This window comes from Aspergillus costaricaensis (genome assembly GCF_003184835.1).
Source record: "Aspergillus costaricaensis CBS 115574 unplaced genomic scaffold BO79scaffold_27, whole genome shotgun sequence".
NCBI classification, from domain to species: domain Eukaryota; kingdom Fungi; phylum Ascomycota; class Eurotiomycetes; order Eurotiales; family Aspergillaceae; genus Aspergillus; species Aspergillus costaricensis.
The window spans coordinates 222697-239919 of NW_020291827.1; the positions used below are offsets into that span (position 1 = coordinate 222697).

At 53.6% G+C, this 17223-nt stretch overlaps 7 protein-coding genes across 7 annotated transcripts; 5 read left to right on the forward strand and 2 right to left on the reverse strand.

The window, feature by feature from the left end:
- The first annotated feature begins 924 nt into the window (after nucleotides 1–924).
- Nucleotides 925–5176, forward strand: BO79DRAFT_38632 (glycerophosphocholine phosphodiesterase). Its single transcript, XM_025689166.1, has 4 exons — nucleotides 925–1539; nucleotides 1606–4419; nucleotides 4477–4877; nucleotides 4928–5176. Exons 1-4 carry the CDS (start codon nucleotides 1404–1406, stop codon nucleotides 5168–5170), a joined length of 3594 nt encoding a protein of 1197 aa, XP_025536944.1. The 5' UTR covers nucleotides 925–1403; the 3' UTR covers nucleotides 5171–5176.
- A 467-nt stretch (nucleotides 5177–5643) lies between these two features.
- BO79DRAFT_239395 (TFIIH/NER complex subunit TFB4) lies at nucleotides 5644–6886 on the forward strand (the record flags this gene model as incomplete). Its single annotated transcript, XM_025684915.1, has 2 exons — nucleotides 5644–5689; nucleotides 5784–6886. The coding sequence occupies 2 exons, from the start codon at nucleotides 5644–5646 to the stop codon at nucleotides 6884–6886; spliced, it is 1149 nt and encodes a 382-aa protein (XP_025536945.1).
- A 143-nt stretch (nucleotides 6887–7029) lies between these two features.
- On the reverse strand, nucleotides 7030–8945 carry BO79DRAFT_177995 (threonine aspartase 1; the record flags this gene model as incomplete). Its single annotated transcript, XM_025679956.1, has 6 exons — nucleotides 7030–7249; nucleotides 7299–7405; nucleotides 7449–7558; nucleotides 7608–8504; nucleotides 8574–8773; nucleotides 8839–8945. 6 exons carry the CDS (start codon nucleotides 8943–8945, stop codon nucleotides 7222–7224), a joined length of 1449 nt encoding a protein of 482 aa, XP_025536946.1. The 3' UTR covers nucleotides 7030–7221.
- A 973-nt stretch (nucleotides 8946–9918) lies between these two features.
- BO79DRAFT_177998 (actin-related protein 3) lies at nucleotides 9919–11792 on the forward strand. The gene is made up of 4 exons (XM_025679957.1): nucleotides 9919–10171; nucleotides 10243–10265; nucleotides 10331–10692; nucleotides 10760–11792. Exons 1-4 carry the CDS (start codon nucleotides 10137–10139, stop codon nucleotides 11657–11659), a joined length of 1320 nt encoding a protein of 439 aa, XP_025536947.1. The 5' UTR covers nucleotides 9919–10136; the 3' UTR covers nucleotides 11660–11792.
- Nucleotides 11793–12199: 407 nt separating this feature from the next.
- Nucleotides 12200–13549, forward strand: BO79DRAFT_178001 (MDR family NADP-dependent oxidoreductase; the record flags this gene model as incomplete). The annotated part of the gene is made up of 3 exons (XM_025679958.1): nucleotides 12200–13046; nucleotides 13122–13288; nucleotides 13340–13549. The coding sequence occupies 3 exons, from the start codon at nucleotides 12200–12202 to the stop codon at nucleotides 13475–13477; spliced, it is 1152 nt and encodes a 383-aa protein (XP_025536948.1). The 3' UTR covers nucleotides 13478–13549.
- A 61-nt stretch (nucleotides 13550–13610) lies between these two features.
- BO79DRAFT_239399 (tRNA (uracil(54)-C(5))-methyltransferase) lies at nucleotides 13611–15248 on the reverse strand (the record flags this gene model as incomplete). The annotated part of the gene is made up of 1 exon (XM_025684916.1): nucleotides 13611–15248. The coding sequence occupies one exon, from the start codon at nucleotides 15246–15248 to the stop codon at nucleotides 13647–13649; it is 1602 nt and encodes a 533-aa protein (XP_025536949.1). The 3' UTR covers nucleotides 13611–13646.
- A 346-nt stretch (nucleotides 15249–15594) lies between these two features.
- BO79DRAFT_178005 (mitochondrial 37S ribosomal protein uS5m) lies at nucleotides 15595–17214 on the forward strand. The gene is made up of 2 exons (XM_025679959.1): nucleotides 15595–16724; nucleotides 16782–17214. Exons 1-2 carry the CDS (start codon nucleotides 15686–15688, stop codon nucleotides 17027–17029), a joined length of 1287 nt encoding a protein of 428 aa, XP_025536950.1. The 5' UTR covers nucleotides 15595–15685; the 3' UTR covers nucleotides 17030–17214.
- Nucleotides 17215–17223: the final 9 nt, after the last annotated feature.

Sequence of the window (17223 nt, forward strand, 5' to 3'; positions counted from 1 at the left end):
TGGCCGATTAATATCTCACGATAGTGACATGATTGGATCCTCTCCAGGCCCTAGGAGTGGGTGGCGGGTCGTCCGGCTATATATAGGGTGGGGATTCTGGTGCTGGATTGGGGGTTCCAGACTCATACTAACTCAACTCTGACGGGATTGTTACAGGAGTTAGTGTCTATCACTACTGACAAGTAACAAGTTTCAAGTTGGATGGGAAATGAAAGAAGAATCTCTGCAACGATAGTGGTGATCTGTTTGGTCCAGTTACACTTTTGCTCCTTACTCGTGCAGTGAAAGGGATCAGCTTTCCTCTACTGGGTGGTTTCATCCCAAGAAAAATAATCATCATCAGCATCAGCATCATCACTATCATCCATTCATTTACCGCCATTTGAGCTCTCAGATTATTGACAATCATAATCATCCCGTGCCTTGCAAACTCGAAATTTTGCATTGCTTCATCCGGTGGTTCGAACCGCTCATCCGCGCTGCGCCGCGGGCAAATCAGAGAGCGTCCGCCGGGCAGCAGATCCAGCGTCCGGCGATTAATGGCCAACAATCTGGATAAGTCGAGGTGAGTCGCCTGGACTGCCTCTTACGTCGCCAAGTGGAGTTTGTATTCGAAGTATCTTTTGTTACTTTGTTAGTCACGATGGAGACCATGTCTAACTAGCGAATTTCGCTAGCACCGCCTTAGACTTAAAGACTAGTTATTTGGCCTCGGCCCTTTGCTCGCCCCTCTTCTCCCTCTCTCTTCTTGCTTGCTTACCTGCTTACTTTAGCTGGGGTGCAGCTGCAATTGCTGGACCTTGCTGGAACTTCTCGAAGCTACAAAAACCCTCCCTTTGGGCACGTGCTGATAGGTTCCGTCGGTTGGTCTCCCCTTTATCGGGATTCGCCTTAACTACTACTTGACGATCAATCAAGTAGTAAGTAGTATATGAACTGCGCTTTCTTTCATCCTTCCCTCTTAACCACACTAATTCCTTCGCCTTGTTCCGTCTTCCTCCTCTTCTTTCTTTTCTTCAACATCTTCTTCTCCGAAACACGGTTTGTTCTTGAAGCCGCCTAATTCCTCAGGTTTTCACCTCCCATATTTTCAATTCAACTGTCTCTTCTACCATTCTCCATGTCTCCGCAATAAAACTGACACATGGCGCTCTTCTCCTTCAAGCTACACCTGTCCTTTTCCTTTTGTCTTTCTCGCATTTGCCCGTCGAATAATATTTGATCTACGTGGCATTTACACCGTTGGGTTCGTGGGCTAAAGTCTGTTCTCTTGAATCTCACTTAACCAAAGAAAGCCGTGGTGTCTCAGCTCTCAGATTTATATACTCCCCCCTCAAGAATCCTTTCTCATTGGGTTCTCACACAAACCGCTCAAAACAACCTGCATACACATTTCTTCGAAAATGAAGTTCGGACGCCAATTATCCCACAAAGTGGTCCCCGAGTGGGGCGATGATTACATCAAGTACAAGGCCCTGAAGAAGCTCATCAAGGCTGCGGCGGAAAAAGTGAAAGCTGGCCAGGAGGCGGACCTTGCTGGTGAGTCGCTCTTCCGATGATTGCATTGTTCATCACAATGCGATCTTAGCTAACTCTGTCGCATAGGTTTCTTCTACTCCCTCGATCGAAATCTCGAGGATGTCGATCACTTTTACAACAAAAAGTACGCCGACTTCTCCCGCCGTCTAAAGTTGCTGGAGGACAGATACGGGCAGTCTTTGGATGGTGGTCAGCGATTGGATTCCCAGGATGTCGAAGACCTCCTGGCTGCTTTGCTGGAACTGCGTAGCCAGATGCGTAAACTGCAGTGGTACGGCGAGCTCAACCGTCAAGGATTCGTCAAAATCACCAAGAAGCTTGACAAGAAGGTTGGCGCTCAAGCGCAGCAGAAGTATCTGCAGACCAAGGTCGACCCGGCGCCGTTCGCTTCGAACACCCGGGTCACTGACGCGTTGAGGAAGATCAATGACCGCTTGTCCGTCCTGGGCGAGCAGAAGATCGACGACGATGCGAGCTCCATACGCTCCTCCTTGTCATTGAAGAACGGCCCTGCACGCCCCAACCTGAACTTGCCTGCGAGCATGCTTCAGACGGTCGATGAGGCGCTGCGCAAGGATGATACTCATGTGCTGCTGGAGTTACTGGAAACTCTCAAAGCGGCGGCAGATGAGTCGGGAGAAGATGTATACCCTAAGGTCCTTAGCAGCCTCCTGCAGCGGTCCATCAACTACCGTTCCACCCGCTGCATCTCCGTCCTTCTGGGTCGCATGGACTCTCTGGACGAAGAGGATGATATCAATAGGCGCAATTGTATACATCGCTTGGTGATATCGATTGGCCGGGCGCAGTCTACCACAGACTCAGAGCAATCTGCGTCCATGGTCCTAGACTTCCCTCTGGAAACATCCAATTACATCACCCCCGCTGCCCTGCCGACTTTGCAGCCCCCTCGCCCAGTCATCTCGGAGGCGGGCCAGCCTAGCCATTTGGATCGGTCCGATCCCTCTGTGTCGGTTCTGCAGCATCTCTTGGACCAGCTCCAGCCCAACCAACGAGGTGCGCTCATCGCCAAGGATATTGCGGGACGCACGCCGCTACACTACGCGGCGCAGTATGGATTCAAGGTTGTCTGCGAAGTCATCATCGAGCATTTGCAGGCGTGGGACCTGTTTGATGTGACCGAGGGCATTGATAGTCCGCGCTGGCAAGACAACGATGGCTGGGCTCCGTTGCATCTGAGTGTTGTTGGGGGCCACCCGTTGACGACCCGTGCTCTCCTCGAGGCAGAGAATTGGCATGGTGCCAACAAGGACAAGGCGAAGATCCGTAAGCAAGTCTCGCGGTCTAGTGCAGTGCTTGCTTTGGCCACCAAAGCCAACTTTGTGGACATTGTCAAGCTGTTGGTTGAGGCCGGCGTGGATATCAACTATCAGGATGAACAAGGCGAAACTGCATTGCATGTTGCAGCCCGGTTCGGCCATGATAAATGCGCCAAGATCCTGCTCGAGGGCAACGGCGAACAAAAGGCAGATACAGAGCTTGCGGAAAACACATACTCCTGGACTCCTTTGTTTATTGCTTGTGTTGATGGCGCGCTGAGTGTAGTGGAGCTACTCATCGAGGCCGGTGCCAATCTGGAGACATGCGACTCCTCTGGCTGGACCGCAAAGGAGCATGCGTCTTTGAGAGGTCACCTTGACATCGCTCGGTGTCTTGCCAAGGTCACCCCCGCGCCAACTATTAATGAATCGGAGCCTGTGATCCCTGTGCCTCCTGTGGCCTCTGATCCGCCCTCTCCTCCCCTGTCGTCGCTTGCCGAGAGAAGATCGAACGGTACTCCTGCCCCGACCTCTCTACGGAATGCAGAGCCTATCAAGACCTTTGGACACCGGTATCTCACCGATGAATCCATGATTTTGGTGAGCCTGGGAACCATGGACATGCGGGCGCATACGGCAGCAGTTAACCTTGACCGGATCCCGATGGAGAATGCGCATTCCACCCAACTTGACACTGCTCTGTCTTTGGTGGTCTCTGCTAACGGAGCTCATGGAGAGCCGGAGGTGATCGATCTCCCTGTCCATGACAATATCTCCACCGAACCCATTGTCTTCCACGCCGCCGATGCTACGAAGGTCAGGCTCCTTTTTGATCTGATTCCTACGTACGCTGGCTCGAAAGACAAGGTGGTTGGGCGTGGTGTTGCCCTGCTTTCCAGTATCAAACAATCGGTGGGATCGAACCGTATCAACCTCAAGGGCGACTCCACAGTTCCTATTGTGGCTGCCAACACCCTCGAGGTCATTGGCTCGGTGACCTTCAACTTTCTCATCATTACGCCTTTCAAGCATCCCAACATGACGGTTACGGGAGAGCAGACCTATTGGAGGAGTATGAGCTCAACGATGGTGATTGGACATCGCGGTCTGGGCAAGAACATGGCCAGTCGAAATTCGCTGCAGCTGGGCGAGAATACCGTCCAGTCTTTCATCGCTGCCGCGAACTTGGGCGCGTCCTACGTGGAGTTTGATGTGCAGCTCACAAAGGATCATGTTCCTGTCATCTACCATGATTTCCTCGTCAGCGAGACGGGTATTGACGCGCCGGTCCACACCCTTACCCTAGAGCAGTTCCTGCAGTTGGGCGACAAGGGTCCAGCTCGCAGGCCGGGATCCCCGTTACCGGGTACGGACGGCATCGGAGAGGGGATGACCGCTGCTTTCCGCCAGCGGTCTATGTCTGTAGGCGGTTCCGAGTATGACCCTACCGAACTCAACGAGAAGATCAAGCATACCCGTGATTTCAAGAAGAAGGGCTTCAAGGGAAACAGTCGCGGCAACCACATTCAGGCCCCATTTGCCACATTGGCCGAGTTGTTCCAGAAGCTGCCCAAGTCGGTGGGATTCAATATCGAACTCAGTGAGTACCTCTTCCCTTGAAAGAACAGTTACACGACGATCTGACCTAGATCGCCAGAATATCCTATGCTCCACGAGAGCGAGGAAGAAGAGATGGATACGTATGCGGTGGAGCTGAACTCCTTCGTGGACACAGTTCTCACCAAGGTTTACGACATGGGTCAAGGCCGGAACATGATATTCTCCAGCTTCAACCCGGATATCTGCTTGCTGCTCTCGTTCAAGCAGCCATCCATCCCAGTCCTCTTCTTGACGGACTCTGGTGCTTCGCCTGTGGGAGACATCCGTGCCAGCAGCTTGCAGGAAGCGATTCGTTTCGCGTCCCGCTGGAACCTGCTGGGCGTTGTCTCGCAGGCCGAAGCGCTAGTGCTTTGCCCGCGTTTGGTCCGGGTCGTGAAGGAGTCTGGTCTGGTTTGTGTGTCGTACGGTGCCATTAACAACGACCCTGAGAGCGTCAAGGTATGTAGCTCCTACCAGTTGTGTCATCTATTTACTAACTGCTTGCGCAGCTCCAAGTGGCGGAGGGAATTGATGCTGTCATCGTGGACTCGGTTCTCGCCATCCGTAAGGGCCTCACAGAGCACGAGGGCAAGGGCGACACGCCGGGCGTCTCGCCGCAGCCTAGTCCTTTGGCCAGAGCGACGTCTGGTTCTCTCAAGGAGTCACTCAATATCCCTGTGTTGAACCAAACGGAGCAGAAAGATGACCATCTACATGTGAGGCCGGAGGCCATCACATCTAACCCCCGATAAATAGAGCGTGATTTACCATTTGTTAGAATTTGGATGACATAGTTGAATGCATATTGTTATTAGTTTGTCAGTTACTTTCACATATGCCTGAAAATGTAGGCTCATTGTATCGGTACATTCCGCAGTATAGATCACGTGCGCCGGAGATCTTCCAGCTCCGTGCGGCGTCCGAAGTAATCGCATCTCTTCTACAAAAACTTCTCGATCGGTCATTTCCACCTCACCGGCTATCGAGCGCAGCTTCTTCACATACCTAAATAGGCAGCTTGCCCAGAAAACTCCCTCTGGACTTATACCCGCAACCACACAACCGCCAAGCAGAATCGAAGCTTCGAACCAACTCCGCACCGCATACACCTCCGAGCTCACCTCCACACGACAATGTATACAGCTTAGATACCAACCAACAGCTTCAGATCTGACCTTCCGCACCTCAATCTCCCACACCAAATACACACATATATACACACAAGATGAACACCATCGACGCAACAGAACACTACGAAACCAGCGCCCACGGTACGTCCACCACATCCATCATCATCCCATCCCCCTCCGCCGATCTCCAATCCCAAGATATCATCTCCCCAAACTAACAATACTCAAACTATAGACCGTCCCCCCTCCCTTCTCACCATCATCCTCGACACAAACCCCCACGCCTGGGCACTCCTATCCCCAACCCTCCCCCTCTCCACCGCCATCGCCAACATCCTCGTCTTCATCAACGCCCACCTAGCAAGCAACTACGCCAACGAAGTGGCCGTAGTATCCTCCCACACCTCCCAAGCAACATGGCTATACCCAGTCGAAAAATCCTCCAACAACAACAACCTCGACCCCGACGGCGACATCCCCATGCCCACCCAACAACCACAACCCCCCAGCACAACAACAACAACCACCAACATAAACAAATACCGACCCTTCCGCATCGTCGAAGAACAAGTCTCCAGCCACCTCCACAACCTAATGACCCAAACAACCCCCTCAACCCTCCAATCCACCACCTCCACCATGATGGCCGGCGCATTAACCCTCGCACTAAGCCACATCAACCGACGCACACTAGCATGGAATGAAGCGCACGGAGGGGACATCGACACCTCCAACCCCAACGACCCATCATCTACCACATCCACATCCTCATCCTCAAATACAAAAGGAACCGCGGAGTCCACCCTCCAATCACGCATCCTCATCCTCTCCGTATCCAGCTCCACAGGCTCAGCGCATCAATACATCCCAATCATGAATGCCATATTCGCCTGCCAGAGACTTCATATTCCGATTGATGTGTGCAAGGTATCTGGTGATGCGGTGTTCCTGCAGCAAGCGTCGGATGCGACCAAGGGGGTGTATATGGCGTTGGATGAGCCGAAGGGGTTATTGCAGTACTTGATGATGGCGTTTTTGCCGGATCAGAGGAGTAGACGGCATTTGGTGCTGCCGACGAGGGTGGATGTGGATTTTAGGGCCGCGTGTTTTTGTCATAGACGGGTCGTGGATGTGGGGTTTGTGTGTTCTATTTGTTTGAGTATTTTTTGTGAGCCGTTGGGGGATGGGGTTTGTTTGACTTGCGGGAGTCGGTTGGATGTTAGTGATTACGGGGCGAAACCGGCTGTCGTGGCGAGAAAGAAGAAGAAGAAGAAGGTCAAGGGGAATGGAGTGTCTGCGGCAGGGACGCCTACTCCTACGCCGACGCCGGGGCCGTGAGGGTTTTTGTGGGCGTGGGATTGTCTACGTGAAGAGGAAGTTGTCTACGTACTGGCTACGGGATGGATGGTCTGGACGAGAGCTGCCAATGAATACTGTTCATTAGGTATTGTCGGCTCGAATTAGCAAATAGTTACTCGCCCCTGCATCCATACCCAGGACCCGTGCGGCATCGCTTCAATCTGGATTTACGCTGACACTTGACAACCAAACGGACGGGGCGTGGCCGGCACTGCACTCGATCATTCTGTCGGCGAACGTCATCGACCCGGAAACAAGCGCTGAAATGCTCACGGATGCCAGATGCACATAGTACAGAAGACGCAGGACAGGCTCTATTTCGCTGGTTTAGGGGCCCTGGGTCTGATGTTGTCAGCTTAGCTTGATCTGTATAATAGCTTTTATCAAATACCTTTTGGCTCTGCAGGCGCGGCCACCCTGGGCAATTCTGCCGCCCCCGCCATTGCGAGACATGACACACACGGGTTTCTTATCCACACTACTCATTGACGCGAGGGCCTGACGTAGTTAGCATAGACCTCCCTGAGGCGGGGCTTCTTACAAAAGAGTCGGTGTTGTGGGCGAAGTGGAGGAACGCTCCGTCGACCGTCTTCTTGACCGAAAGGATGCCAATAGCCCCATTACAGATACTGTTCTTGACGCCCGGATGTCCTAATCACCTGTTAGCTTGTAAACTTCGAATGCAGACAGCGAGTAGTACCCATGAAATCGTTGGAAATAACCGCTCTCATGGCCTCATCTTCGGTGACCTCTTCGAATCCGCCGTCTTCGCGCTTTCGATGGCTATAGTAGATGCGTGACGCGCAGGTACTGGCGGCCATGGTCGTTGCAATGTGCTCACCAGTCCCCGAAGTAACAGTCGCAATGCAGGTTGCCTCTGGATCATTAGGATCCACGGGGATTACCGCAGTTCCAATACCAACAAGCGCGGCAGGGCCGATCCGCCCGCGATGCTTCATTCCAATGCCTCCGGAAGAAGAGCCCGCTGCGATGTTTCCTTTGCTGTCTATGGCTATGGCGCCGACGGTATCATTGACTCGGTCAATGTCCATTGCGTCGACGCCATGGGGAGCTTCGTCAATAGACAAGTTATCGTGACTCGTAGACATGTTCCCAACAGCAATGGACCGCGCACCATCGGTTTGCTTGCCATCCTTGACCCTGGGGGCAACAAAGGGTGCTAGCTCCGAGCCTGCCGGCGGCACGATACGACGTGGGTCTGCAGTGGGTGAGCTCTTGGTACTTTGAGTGCTTTCTCCAGTCACCGGGGCTGGCCCTGGGCTCGAAGCCGCAGAGAGCAGCTGGGCTGGACTGGCGGTAGGGGGTCGGCGAAAGTGCGAGCTCAGGCGAGTGTGTTCTCCAGACTGCTTCCTCTCCCGGAGAGTAGCGTTTTCCAGATCACGTCTCCAATGAGTCCACCTTTCTCGTGCCGACGGAGCTACTAGGCCATCCGGGGGTAGCACCACCAGCCCGTGTTCGTACGCGAAATCTGTAGCACCCTGTCCCACTAGAAAGTTTGGAGGTACTCTGGCCAGCGAGAGCGGCTTTGAGGAAGCGTCAAGGATGACCCGTGCAAGGGAGATGGGATTCTTGACCTCTACACCAGGCCGTTAGCACTGAATAGTTGACCGTACAGATCGGTTTGGGAAAGACATGAGATACTCACGACCGACGGCACCCACAGCACCACTGCGTCCTAGATGATTGACAACAGTAGCATCACACTCGACAGTGCCTTCAAGATTGAGGTTGCTACCGTAGCCAGCGTTGGTCATCTCACTATCCTCCAGCACCATGATGGCCATCTCAACAGCGTCGACGGCCGATCCACCGTTCTTCAGCAACGACATTGCTACTCTCGCCGCTCTGCTCCTCGTTAGCTCAGTTCAGACTTGACCTGCGAAGGCGTGGGTTGGGCGTGGAGAACTCACTTCTCACAGGTCTCTAGATGCGCTTTCTCGTTGTGCGGGGCATGAAAGCCGGCTCCCGCATGAACGAAGATGGCAGAGATATCTCCGCCTCCTTTTGAGCGACTCATTGTAGAATCCAGTTGCTGGGCTCTCAGGCGAACTGAGAGGTGCAACCTGGAGAAGCACTGGAGAAGACGACGCAGTCTCGGAGGCCGTGAGTGCTTCAGGGCGGGAGGCCCCGGCAACTCACTTGTTGAGGTTCCCTCCGTGGTTTTGGTACACTTAGACTTGCAGGGTTGGGTTTGGTATCAACACTGGGACGAAGATGGTAGAAGAGAGTAGTAAGAAGGGGATGAAGAGAGGAAGAAACGAACTCGTCAACACACAAAAGAAAATATTGACTGTTCAGAGGAAGACGCGGGTCTCTTGATACTAGCTTGCTGCCGGGGCGATTGGTGATTTTCTGATTTCGAGCGGCGTAATTGTAGTGAACGCAGAGGTGAAACGGTGAGTATAACCGTTAAGGATAGGTTTGATATAGTAAAAATGATCACCTAGGATGCGGAGCGGGAGGGAGGGAGGGAGATAGGGAGGTAGTAAAAGAAGATAGGAATTGAGGTAGTAGAAGGCTTTAAGAGGTGTTTAAGGATATGGTAGGTATCAATTGTATAGAAGAAGGGGGATGGTGAAGCCCAAACATGTAGATGGGATCATTGGATCAGGTTCCTTCCTCAGCAACTGCATTGGAGGTGGTTTCCTGAGGAGGGTTTACTTTTTTAACGAATATCATGAAGATGGAGTCTACATTTCAACTTTGAGAACAGAACTGATTCACCTCCCAATGGGAGTTGGTCACATGAGAGGTACACTACAAGAACCAGGATAATCCCCGACTATGCATTGCTAGTTAAGGTTATCACCAAAAGGAGTGAGATTCTATCTACATGTGGAATTGAAGGTAATAATAACATCTGCAGTGTATTGTGGATGCAGTGGGTGTACCATACCAAACGTGACGTCGTTACCCGTAAAGTATGGGGCAGCCGCAGTATCCAGGCAGGGCATCCAGGCATTCCATCCATCCTTGAACTGACTGCCCGCCTTCCATCTCCATCTCCGTCCCTTTACCCCCCTCCTCTTCCCCTCCAATCAATCCCCTTCTCGTCATAATTCTCGCCCGTCCTTCCTGGCGGAGTTCCTGGATGATTGCGCTCTCATCCCTGCAATCCCATTCAATCGTCTAATTTCACCTCTTCCATCTACCTCCTTAGTCCGACCACTGATCAGGGGGAGTGTGCGTGTACTCCACATCATCAATCATGGCTTCCCAAACTCCGGCCGTTGTCATGGACAAGTATGCCCTTTACCATCCCCAAATCACACTTTACTTGCGCGGTCACTAATCCGCTCCTTCTCTCCGCTCAGCGGTACCGGTTATTCCAAGCTTGGTAGGACTCCTGATAGCTTCCACGTGGAGCTCCGCCGGCAAGCTCCAGGCTGACAAGTCTCCCAGGTTTCGCCGGTAACGACTCGCCCTCTTTCGTCTTTCCCACCGCCATTGCGACCAAAGCTGGTGCCGGAGGCGCTGGCTCCTCCGCTGCCGGTAGACCTCCTGTTGCGAACAAACCCTCCTTCCTAGCTACCGGTGGTGGGGCAGGCTCCCATCTATCCGCGAAGCGTGGTACAGAGGACTTGGACTTCTTCATTGGCGATGAAGCTCTGGCAGCGGCCAACGGGCCCGGTTATGCTATCAACTACCCCATTCGCCATGGTCAGATCGAGAACTGGGATCACATGGAGCGGTTCTGGTCGAATTCCATCTTCAAGTACTTGCGCGTCGAGCCGGAGGACCACTACTTCCTCCTCACTGAGCCGGTAAGACCTCCGACTTCTCCAATTGCCCTTCGGCGGATGCGATGCTGACCGGACATTGTGTGCATAGCCCTTGAACCCTCCCGAGAACCGTGAGAACACCGCCGAGATCATGTTCGAGTCTTTCAACTGTGCCGGTCTCTACATCGCCGTCCAGGCTGTCTTGGCCCTTGCTGCCTCCTGGACCTCCTCGAAGGTGACCGACCGCTCTCTCACCGGAACCGTCATCGATTCTGGTGACGGTGTCACACACGTTATTCCCGTCGCCGAAGGCTACGTCATCGGATCATCTATCAAGAGTATACCCATTGCCGGTCGCGATATCACCTACTTTGTCCAGAGCTTGCTCCGTGACCGCGGTGAGCCGGACAGCAGCCTGAAGACGGCTGAGAAGGTCAAGGAAGAGTACTGCTATGTGTGCCCCGACATCGTCAAGGAATTCGCCCGCTACGACCGTGAGCCGGACCGCCTGCTTAAGCACACTGTGACTTCGCCCAACGGCCGGACCGTGAGCATCGATGTGGGCTACGAACGTTTCCTGGCGCCGGAGATCTTCTTCAACCCCGAGATCTATTCGTCGGACTTTTTGACCCCCCTGCCTAACGTCGTCGACGGCGTGATCCAGTCTTCCCCCATCGATGTGAGAAGGGGTCTGTACAAGAACATTGTGTTGTCCGGTGGATCTACGCTGTACAAGGACTTTGGACGGCGTCTTCAGCGTGATATCCGTCATCTGGTGGATGCACGCATTCGGGCGTCGGAGGCGCGCAGCGGAGGTGCCAGAAGTGGTGGACTGGACGTGGCGGTTGTGACACACAAGAGACAGCGCCACGGACCGTGGTTCGGAGGTAGCTTGCTGGGACAGACGCCGGAGTTCCGCAGTTACTGCCACACCAAGGCAGAGTACGATGAGATTGGTCCTAGTATCGTGCGCCGCTTTGCGCTGTTGGGAGGCCCTGGCAGTTCGTAAATATGTGGTTCTGTTTATAGTTTAACTTGATATGCTCCTGCTTCTGCCAATATCCGGTGATAGCAAATAGATGACGGTTATCTTTTTGCTTTGATTGTATATACTAAATGTATAGTTACTCTGCTGTGTTATGTCCAGGACTGCCTTTTCCTCTGCCTCGTAAACCATTATCGGAGGTAAATGCCGCTACATCCTCAGAAATCAAGAAACAGCCAGATGTATTTCTAAGCATTATTTGACTACTCGCATTTCTAAGCAGGAACAGCAACCCAGAAGTAAGCACCAGTAGCACACTACTACTAGTATAGTACTAGACATCACACCATTCAGCATCCAGCGATCTCTCCTAGAGCAGCATAGACCTACTCTAAACCGACTAGACGCCGCACCATACACTCCCCGCATATACCACAACATCGCAGTATAAGTACAAGCACCAAGTACACCTTCCTCCTCCTCTCACTCCTCTCAATTCCAATCCCCCCCAAACCAATACACCATCACCACTCACACAGTTACCCAAAGGACACCTCCATCAAAATGTACCCCAACACCTCCCTAATCCTAACCAACATCCCCACGGGCCTCCCCACCCCCCACAAAGACCTAACCCCCCTCCCCCGCCCCCTGGACATCACCACCCCACCCACAGACCCCAACGCCCTCCTCACCAAGCTCCTCTACGCCAGCCTGGACCCCTACATGCGCGGGCGCATGCGCCCCGCCCACATCAAATCCTACAGTCCACCATACCCGCTCAACACGCCCATCACGGCCTACGCCGTAGCCCAAGTGGTGCACTCCACGCACGCATCCTTCGCACCGGGCGAGATCATCTACGCGCGTCTGCCTGTCCAGGAATACAGCGTGCTGGCTGTATCTGCATCCCCTGCCCCTGCCACCGGCGAAGCCGAAGAAGAAGAGCAGCTATGGACGCTCGAGAACAGCCTCGACGGAGCGAAAAGCCCCATCCGGAAGATCCCGACCCCACTACCATCTAGGATTGAGCTGTCCCAGTATGTAGGGATCTTGGGCATGACGGGGTTGACTGCGTACGCTGGGCTGTTTGAGATCGGGGAGCCGAAGAAGGGCGAGACGGTGTTTGTGAGTAGTGCTGCTGGGGCGGTGGGGAGTGTGGTGGGACAGTTGGCGAAGAGGGTTGGGTGTAGGGTGATTGGGAGTGCTGGGGGGGAGAGGAAGAGGAGGTATGTGGTGGAGGAATTGGGGTTTGATGAGTGTTTTGATTATAGGGTGGAGGGGGCCAAGGAGGCGTTGGGGAGGTTGGTTGGTGGTGAGGGGGGGAGTGGTGTCGATGTGTATTTTGAGAATGTGGGTGGGGAGCAACTGGATGCTGTTTTGGAGGTTATGAATAATGGGGGGAGAGTTGGTGAGTTCAACCTTTTTTTCCTAAGATCCTTGTGGGTAGAGTGTGGATGCTGACTAGTTGGGACTGTGATTGCAGTGGCTTGTGGAATGGTCTCGCAGTATAATCTCAAGCCGGAGGAGCGGTATGGGGTTAAGAATCTGTATAATGTGGTCACGAAGAGATTGCGCATGCGTGGGTTTATTGTTGGGGATAAGGATATGGGACCTAAGTGGATTAAGGAGAGGGATGAGAAGGTTACTGCTGTGAGTGTATCATTCTTCCTGGGTATGAGGATGGCTGCTGATGATGTGTAGTGGCTGCAGGAGGGCAGTATCAATGCCAAAGAGGATATCACGGTGGGCATTGAGAATGGTCCCGAGGCGTTTGTTGCCATGCTGCGCGGGGAGAATTTGGGCAAGGCGGTTTTGAAGATTGCCGATCCTGATCTGTAGACTGAGCGCAGTTGATTAGTTCTGTAGCGGGTTATCAGAAGAACCAGCACGATAAGTAGAGTATAGATGAAGAGATATTGCAAACTGCAAATGGTATTTGCTCATTGTATGTACGCGAATCTATCAGTCATGTCTCCTTTTAACCACCAACGCCATCATATATATGAATTCAAGCAGACTCGGGTATACTCGTCTTGTTCAGAATAGCCACTCCCTCAACATGTCCCGTCTGCGGGAAGAAGTCGAATCCACGGATGCTCTCGATCTCGTACCGGATCTTCTTCTCCGCATCGCCCTGCACCATGACAGCCACATCGCGCGCCTGCGTGTGCACGTTGCAGCTGACGTAGACCACCCGGCGCGGTCCGAAGGCCAGCAGCTGCCGAAGGAAGTCGTCACTGCATCCCTTGCGCGGGGGGTCAATCACCAGCAGAGTCTGGTCAGGAGGGTAGGGGACGTCCTTGAAGAGAACGGCTGCGTCTGCGGCGGCGAAACCGGTGTTCGGGAGCTTGTTGTCGCGGGCGTTGTCCCGTGCCGAGGCGATGGAGTCGCCGGCGACGTCGACGCCCAGACTGGACTTGAATAGCGGGGAGAGGGTGATGGTGAAAAGACCGGAGCCGGAGTAGGCATCCAGGAGGTATTTGATGGGTTTGGCGTCTTGGTCGTTGTTCGGGGGCATAACGTGTTGGCGGATGAACTCGGTGAAGCCTGAGAGAATGGAGTTGTTGTTCTGGAAGAATGCGCCAGCTTTGTTGGTGAAGACGTAGTCGTCGACATACTCAATGCTGGTGGCGTTCGAGTCGGTCACGCAGCGCTTCTCTTCAATGTAGGTATCCTTTTCGACGCGGATGACGTCGCCGGAATCCTGTCCGGGCTTGTTGATGGGCGCAGGAGGGTTCTCGCTGTCCTGCTCTTTCGGCACGCGAGTGGTCGACTCACGCATAAGAAGAGTGGCACCCTTGGTGTAATTGCCGATGGTCTCAGCCACACGCTTGCGCTCGCTCTTCAATCCCTGTCTGACAATATCGGTACCCAACGGGCAGTCTTCAATATCCAAATCCATGCGTCGGTTCTTGAAAGTGAAACCAATCGGGGGCACCTCCTTGTGCGGCTCGCGGGGTCCCTTGCCCCTCCTCTTGTTTCCGCCAGGAGCTGCGAAGTGCGGCGTAAGCTTCGTCCGGTAACCGTATTGCAGCGGAGATGGGAAAGTTTCGTCGATGGCAGGAATTAGTTCCGGAATCAAGCCAGAGAAGTTGGCGTAGGCCTTCTCCACAATGCGCTTCTTGTGCGCGAGCTGGTCTTCATACGACATCATTTGCAGCTGGCATCCGGAGCACCGGCCGAAATACTGGCAACCAATGCCGGCATCGTTGCGCTTAGGGCCAGGCTCAATGACCTTGATAAAGTCTGTCATGCTGTAGGACAGGGAGGGGAAGTGCCGCACCACCTTGACCAGCACTTTGTCGCCGGGGACTGTGAAAGGAACAACGTAGACATGATCCTGGTTCTCGGACAATGCGAGACCATCACCAGTCGACGAAATCTCGGCGATCTGGACTTCAATCTCGGTGAAAGGCTCGGGAAGGGTGGGTTGCGGGGGTGTAGAAGCTTCTTCTGTCTCGAGCTCGGTTTCGGGCTTGTGTCTGCGGAGAAGCTGATCAATATCGGCCTGGAGGACCTCGTCGAAGCCGCTGCTCTTGTTGTCGCGGGGAGCCTTGACTCTCTTGCGCCGCTTTGCGACGGTGTCGGGCTTCTTGGGGGAATTCTGCATGGTGGGAGGATTGGAGGCTAATTGCGCATTGCGCGGGCAAGCAGATTGATGGAAGAGGGCCAACCGTTGGACCTGTCGAGGGACACTGGTTGGGAGTTTTCGAAGAGTATATGATCGCAGGGATCGCAAGGCAAACATATATAAATCCCGAACCAGTTAATCAGAAAATGGAGGGATTGAGAAAGTTGAAGTAGGAGGAAGAAAAGAAAGTTGGGGTGATGGAGGAAAAGGAAAAAGTGAGTGAGCAGGAAAAGGCGGGCGGGGATTGGCTGGAGTTGACCCGCTGAGAATTTCACTCGAACTTCAATGTCCTTCCCTTCGCCGTCTTGAACTTCCCCGTCCATCACCTCATTTACTCCCCCCCTCTTCTCCACCACCCCGGATTATCTGCTCTCAAGTGGCCTCTGCTGGCCAGAGAGCTCCCTATCCGCTTCATCATGAGTCTCGCACGTCCGGCCCGATGCCTCTTCTGCAGCTTCTCGCGTGCGGCCTCCGCCGGCCCTCGCGTGCCTAGTCGCCAGTTCCACCTGTCGTCGATACAGCTCTCCGATCGGAAACCGAAGGTCCCTGAAGTCAACAAGGCCCCCGAGGGAAAGACCCTGGATGAAATTTACCGGGAGGTGAAGCTTGACGACTTCAAGCACTACACCGAGGAGGAAAAGGCCGCCCTCCGGGAACATTACACGCCCGAACAGATCGCCGCCATTGAGGCCGGTGAGAAGACCATTGACCCGAAAGACCTGGCTGAACAGTTCCGTCTCCGTCGGGATTCCATGAGGCTGAAGTATCTCGATGATTTCTCGGTCATTGAGCCCGGCGTCGACAAGCACATTCGCGCCCCCAAGACCAACTCCGACTACAACGCGACATTCAAGACGGAGGATGATTTCATGGAAGACTTCGCCCGCTTCTTTGCCGAATCATCGGAGGACCCCCAGCCGGCAGACTTCGTACGATTCCTCGAGACCAACCGGGTGACCCACGGCAAGGAGGAGAACGAGCGCAACGGACACAGCGCGCTCTCGCCCAATCTTTTGAAGGACGGAGAAACCTTGGAACATATGGGTGACGAGATTGTTCCGAGGCCGCAATACCGGACCAGATTTGGAGAGCTCACATATCTGAACCCCGAAGAACCCAACGAGGCGGAGAAGAGACTTTTCCAGGTCACGGGCTACGGTAGAGAGTACATCAAGTCCCTGTACATCAAGGATCTCGTCATTCGCCGTGTCAGCAACCAGACTCGACTGGGTAAGGTCCCGAGTATGTCCGTCGTCACGGTCGCCGGTAACCAGAACGGTCTCATGGGAATTGGAATTGCCAAGTCCGATGAAATCGTCGATGCCTGCCAACAAGCTCGCGCTCGTGCTGTGAAGAACATGCAACCTGTTCCGCGCTACGAGAAGCGGACCATCTTCGGTGATGTCGAGGGCAAGGTCGGAGCTGTGGAGTTGAAGTTGATGCACCGTCCCCCAGGTACGATGTCCGCTATATGAACTATTAGATTAATGCTAACATTTGATATTGCCACAGGTTTCGGTCTCCGCTGCCAGCACCTGATCTTCGAAATGTGCCGCGCGGCCGGTATCCATGATATCGCCGCCCGGGTCAACCGGTCCAGAAACCCCATGAACACAGTCAAGGCCGCCTACGAGGCGCTCATGAGCCAGCGCAACCCCGAGGATATTGCCCGTGCCCGGGGTAAGAAGATGGTCGATGTACGGGGAGTGTACTACTCTGGCAAGGGCGTTCTAAGCCGTCGTGAGCGGCGAACAGCTTGAGGTTTGGGTTTGAAAGATATATCTCTCTGAACACAACACTGCATACAGACAGCAGACATGTTCATTTGCGTCATGGGCGGTGTATATAATGTTTTCCTTTCCTTTTCTTTTTTTCTATTCTGTTCAATCTTGTATTACAGTCTAAACATGTATTTGTATCCAGCATCAAGCAATACTCAATCAACCCATCAACA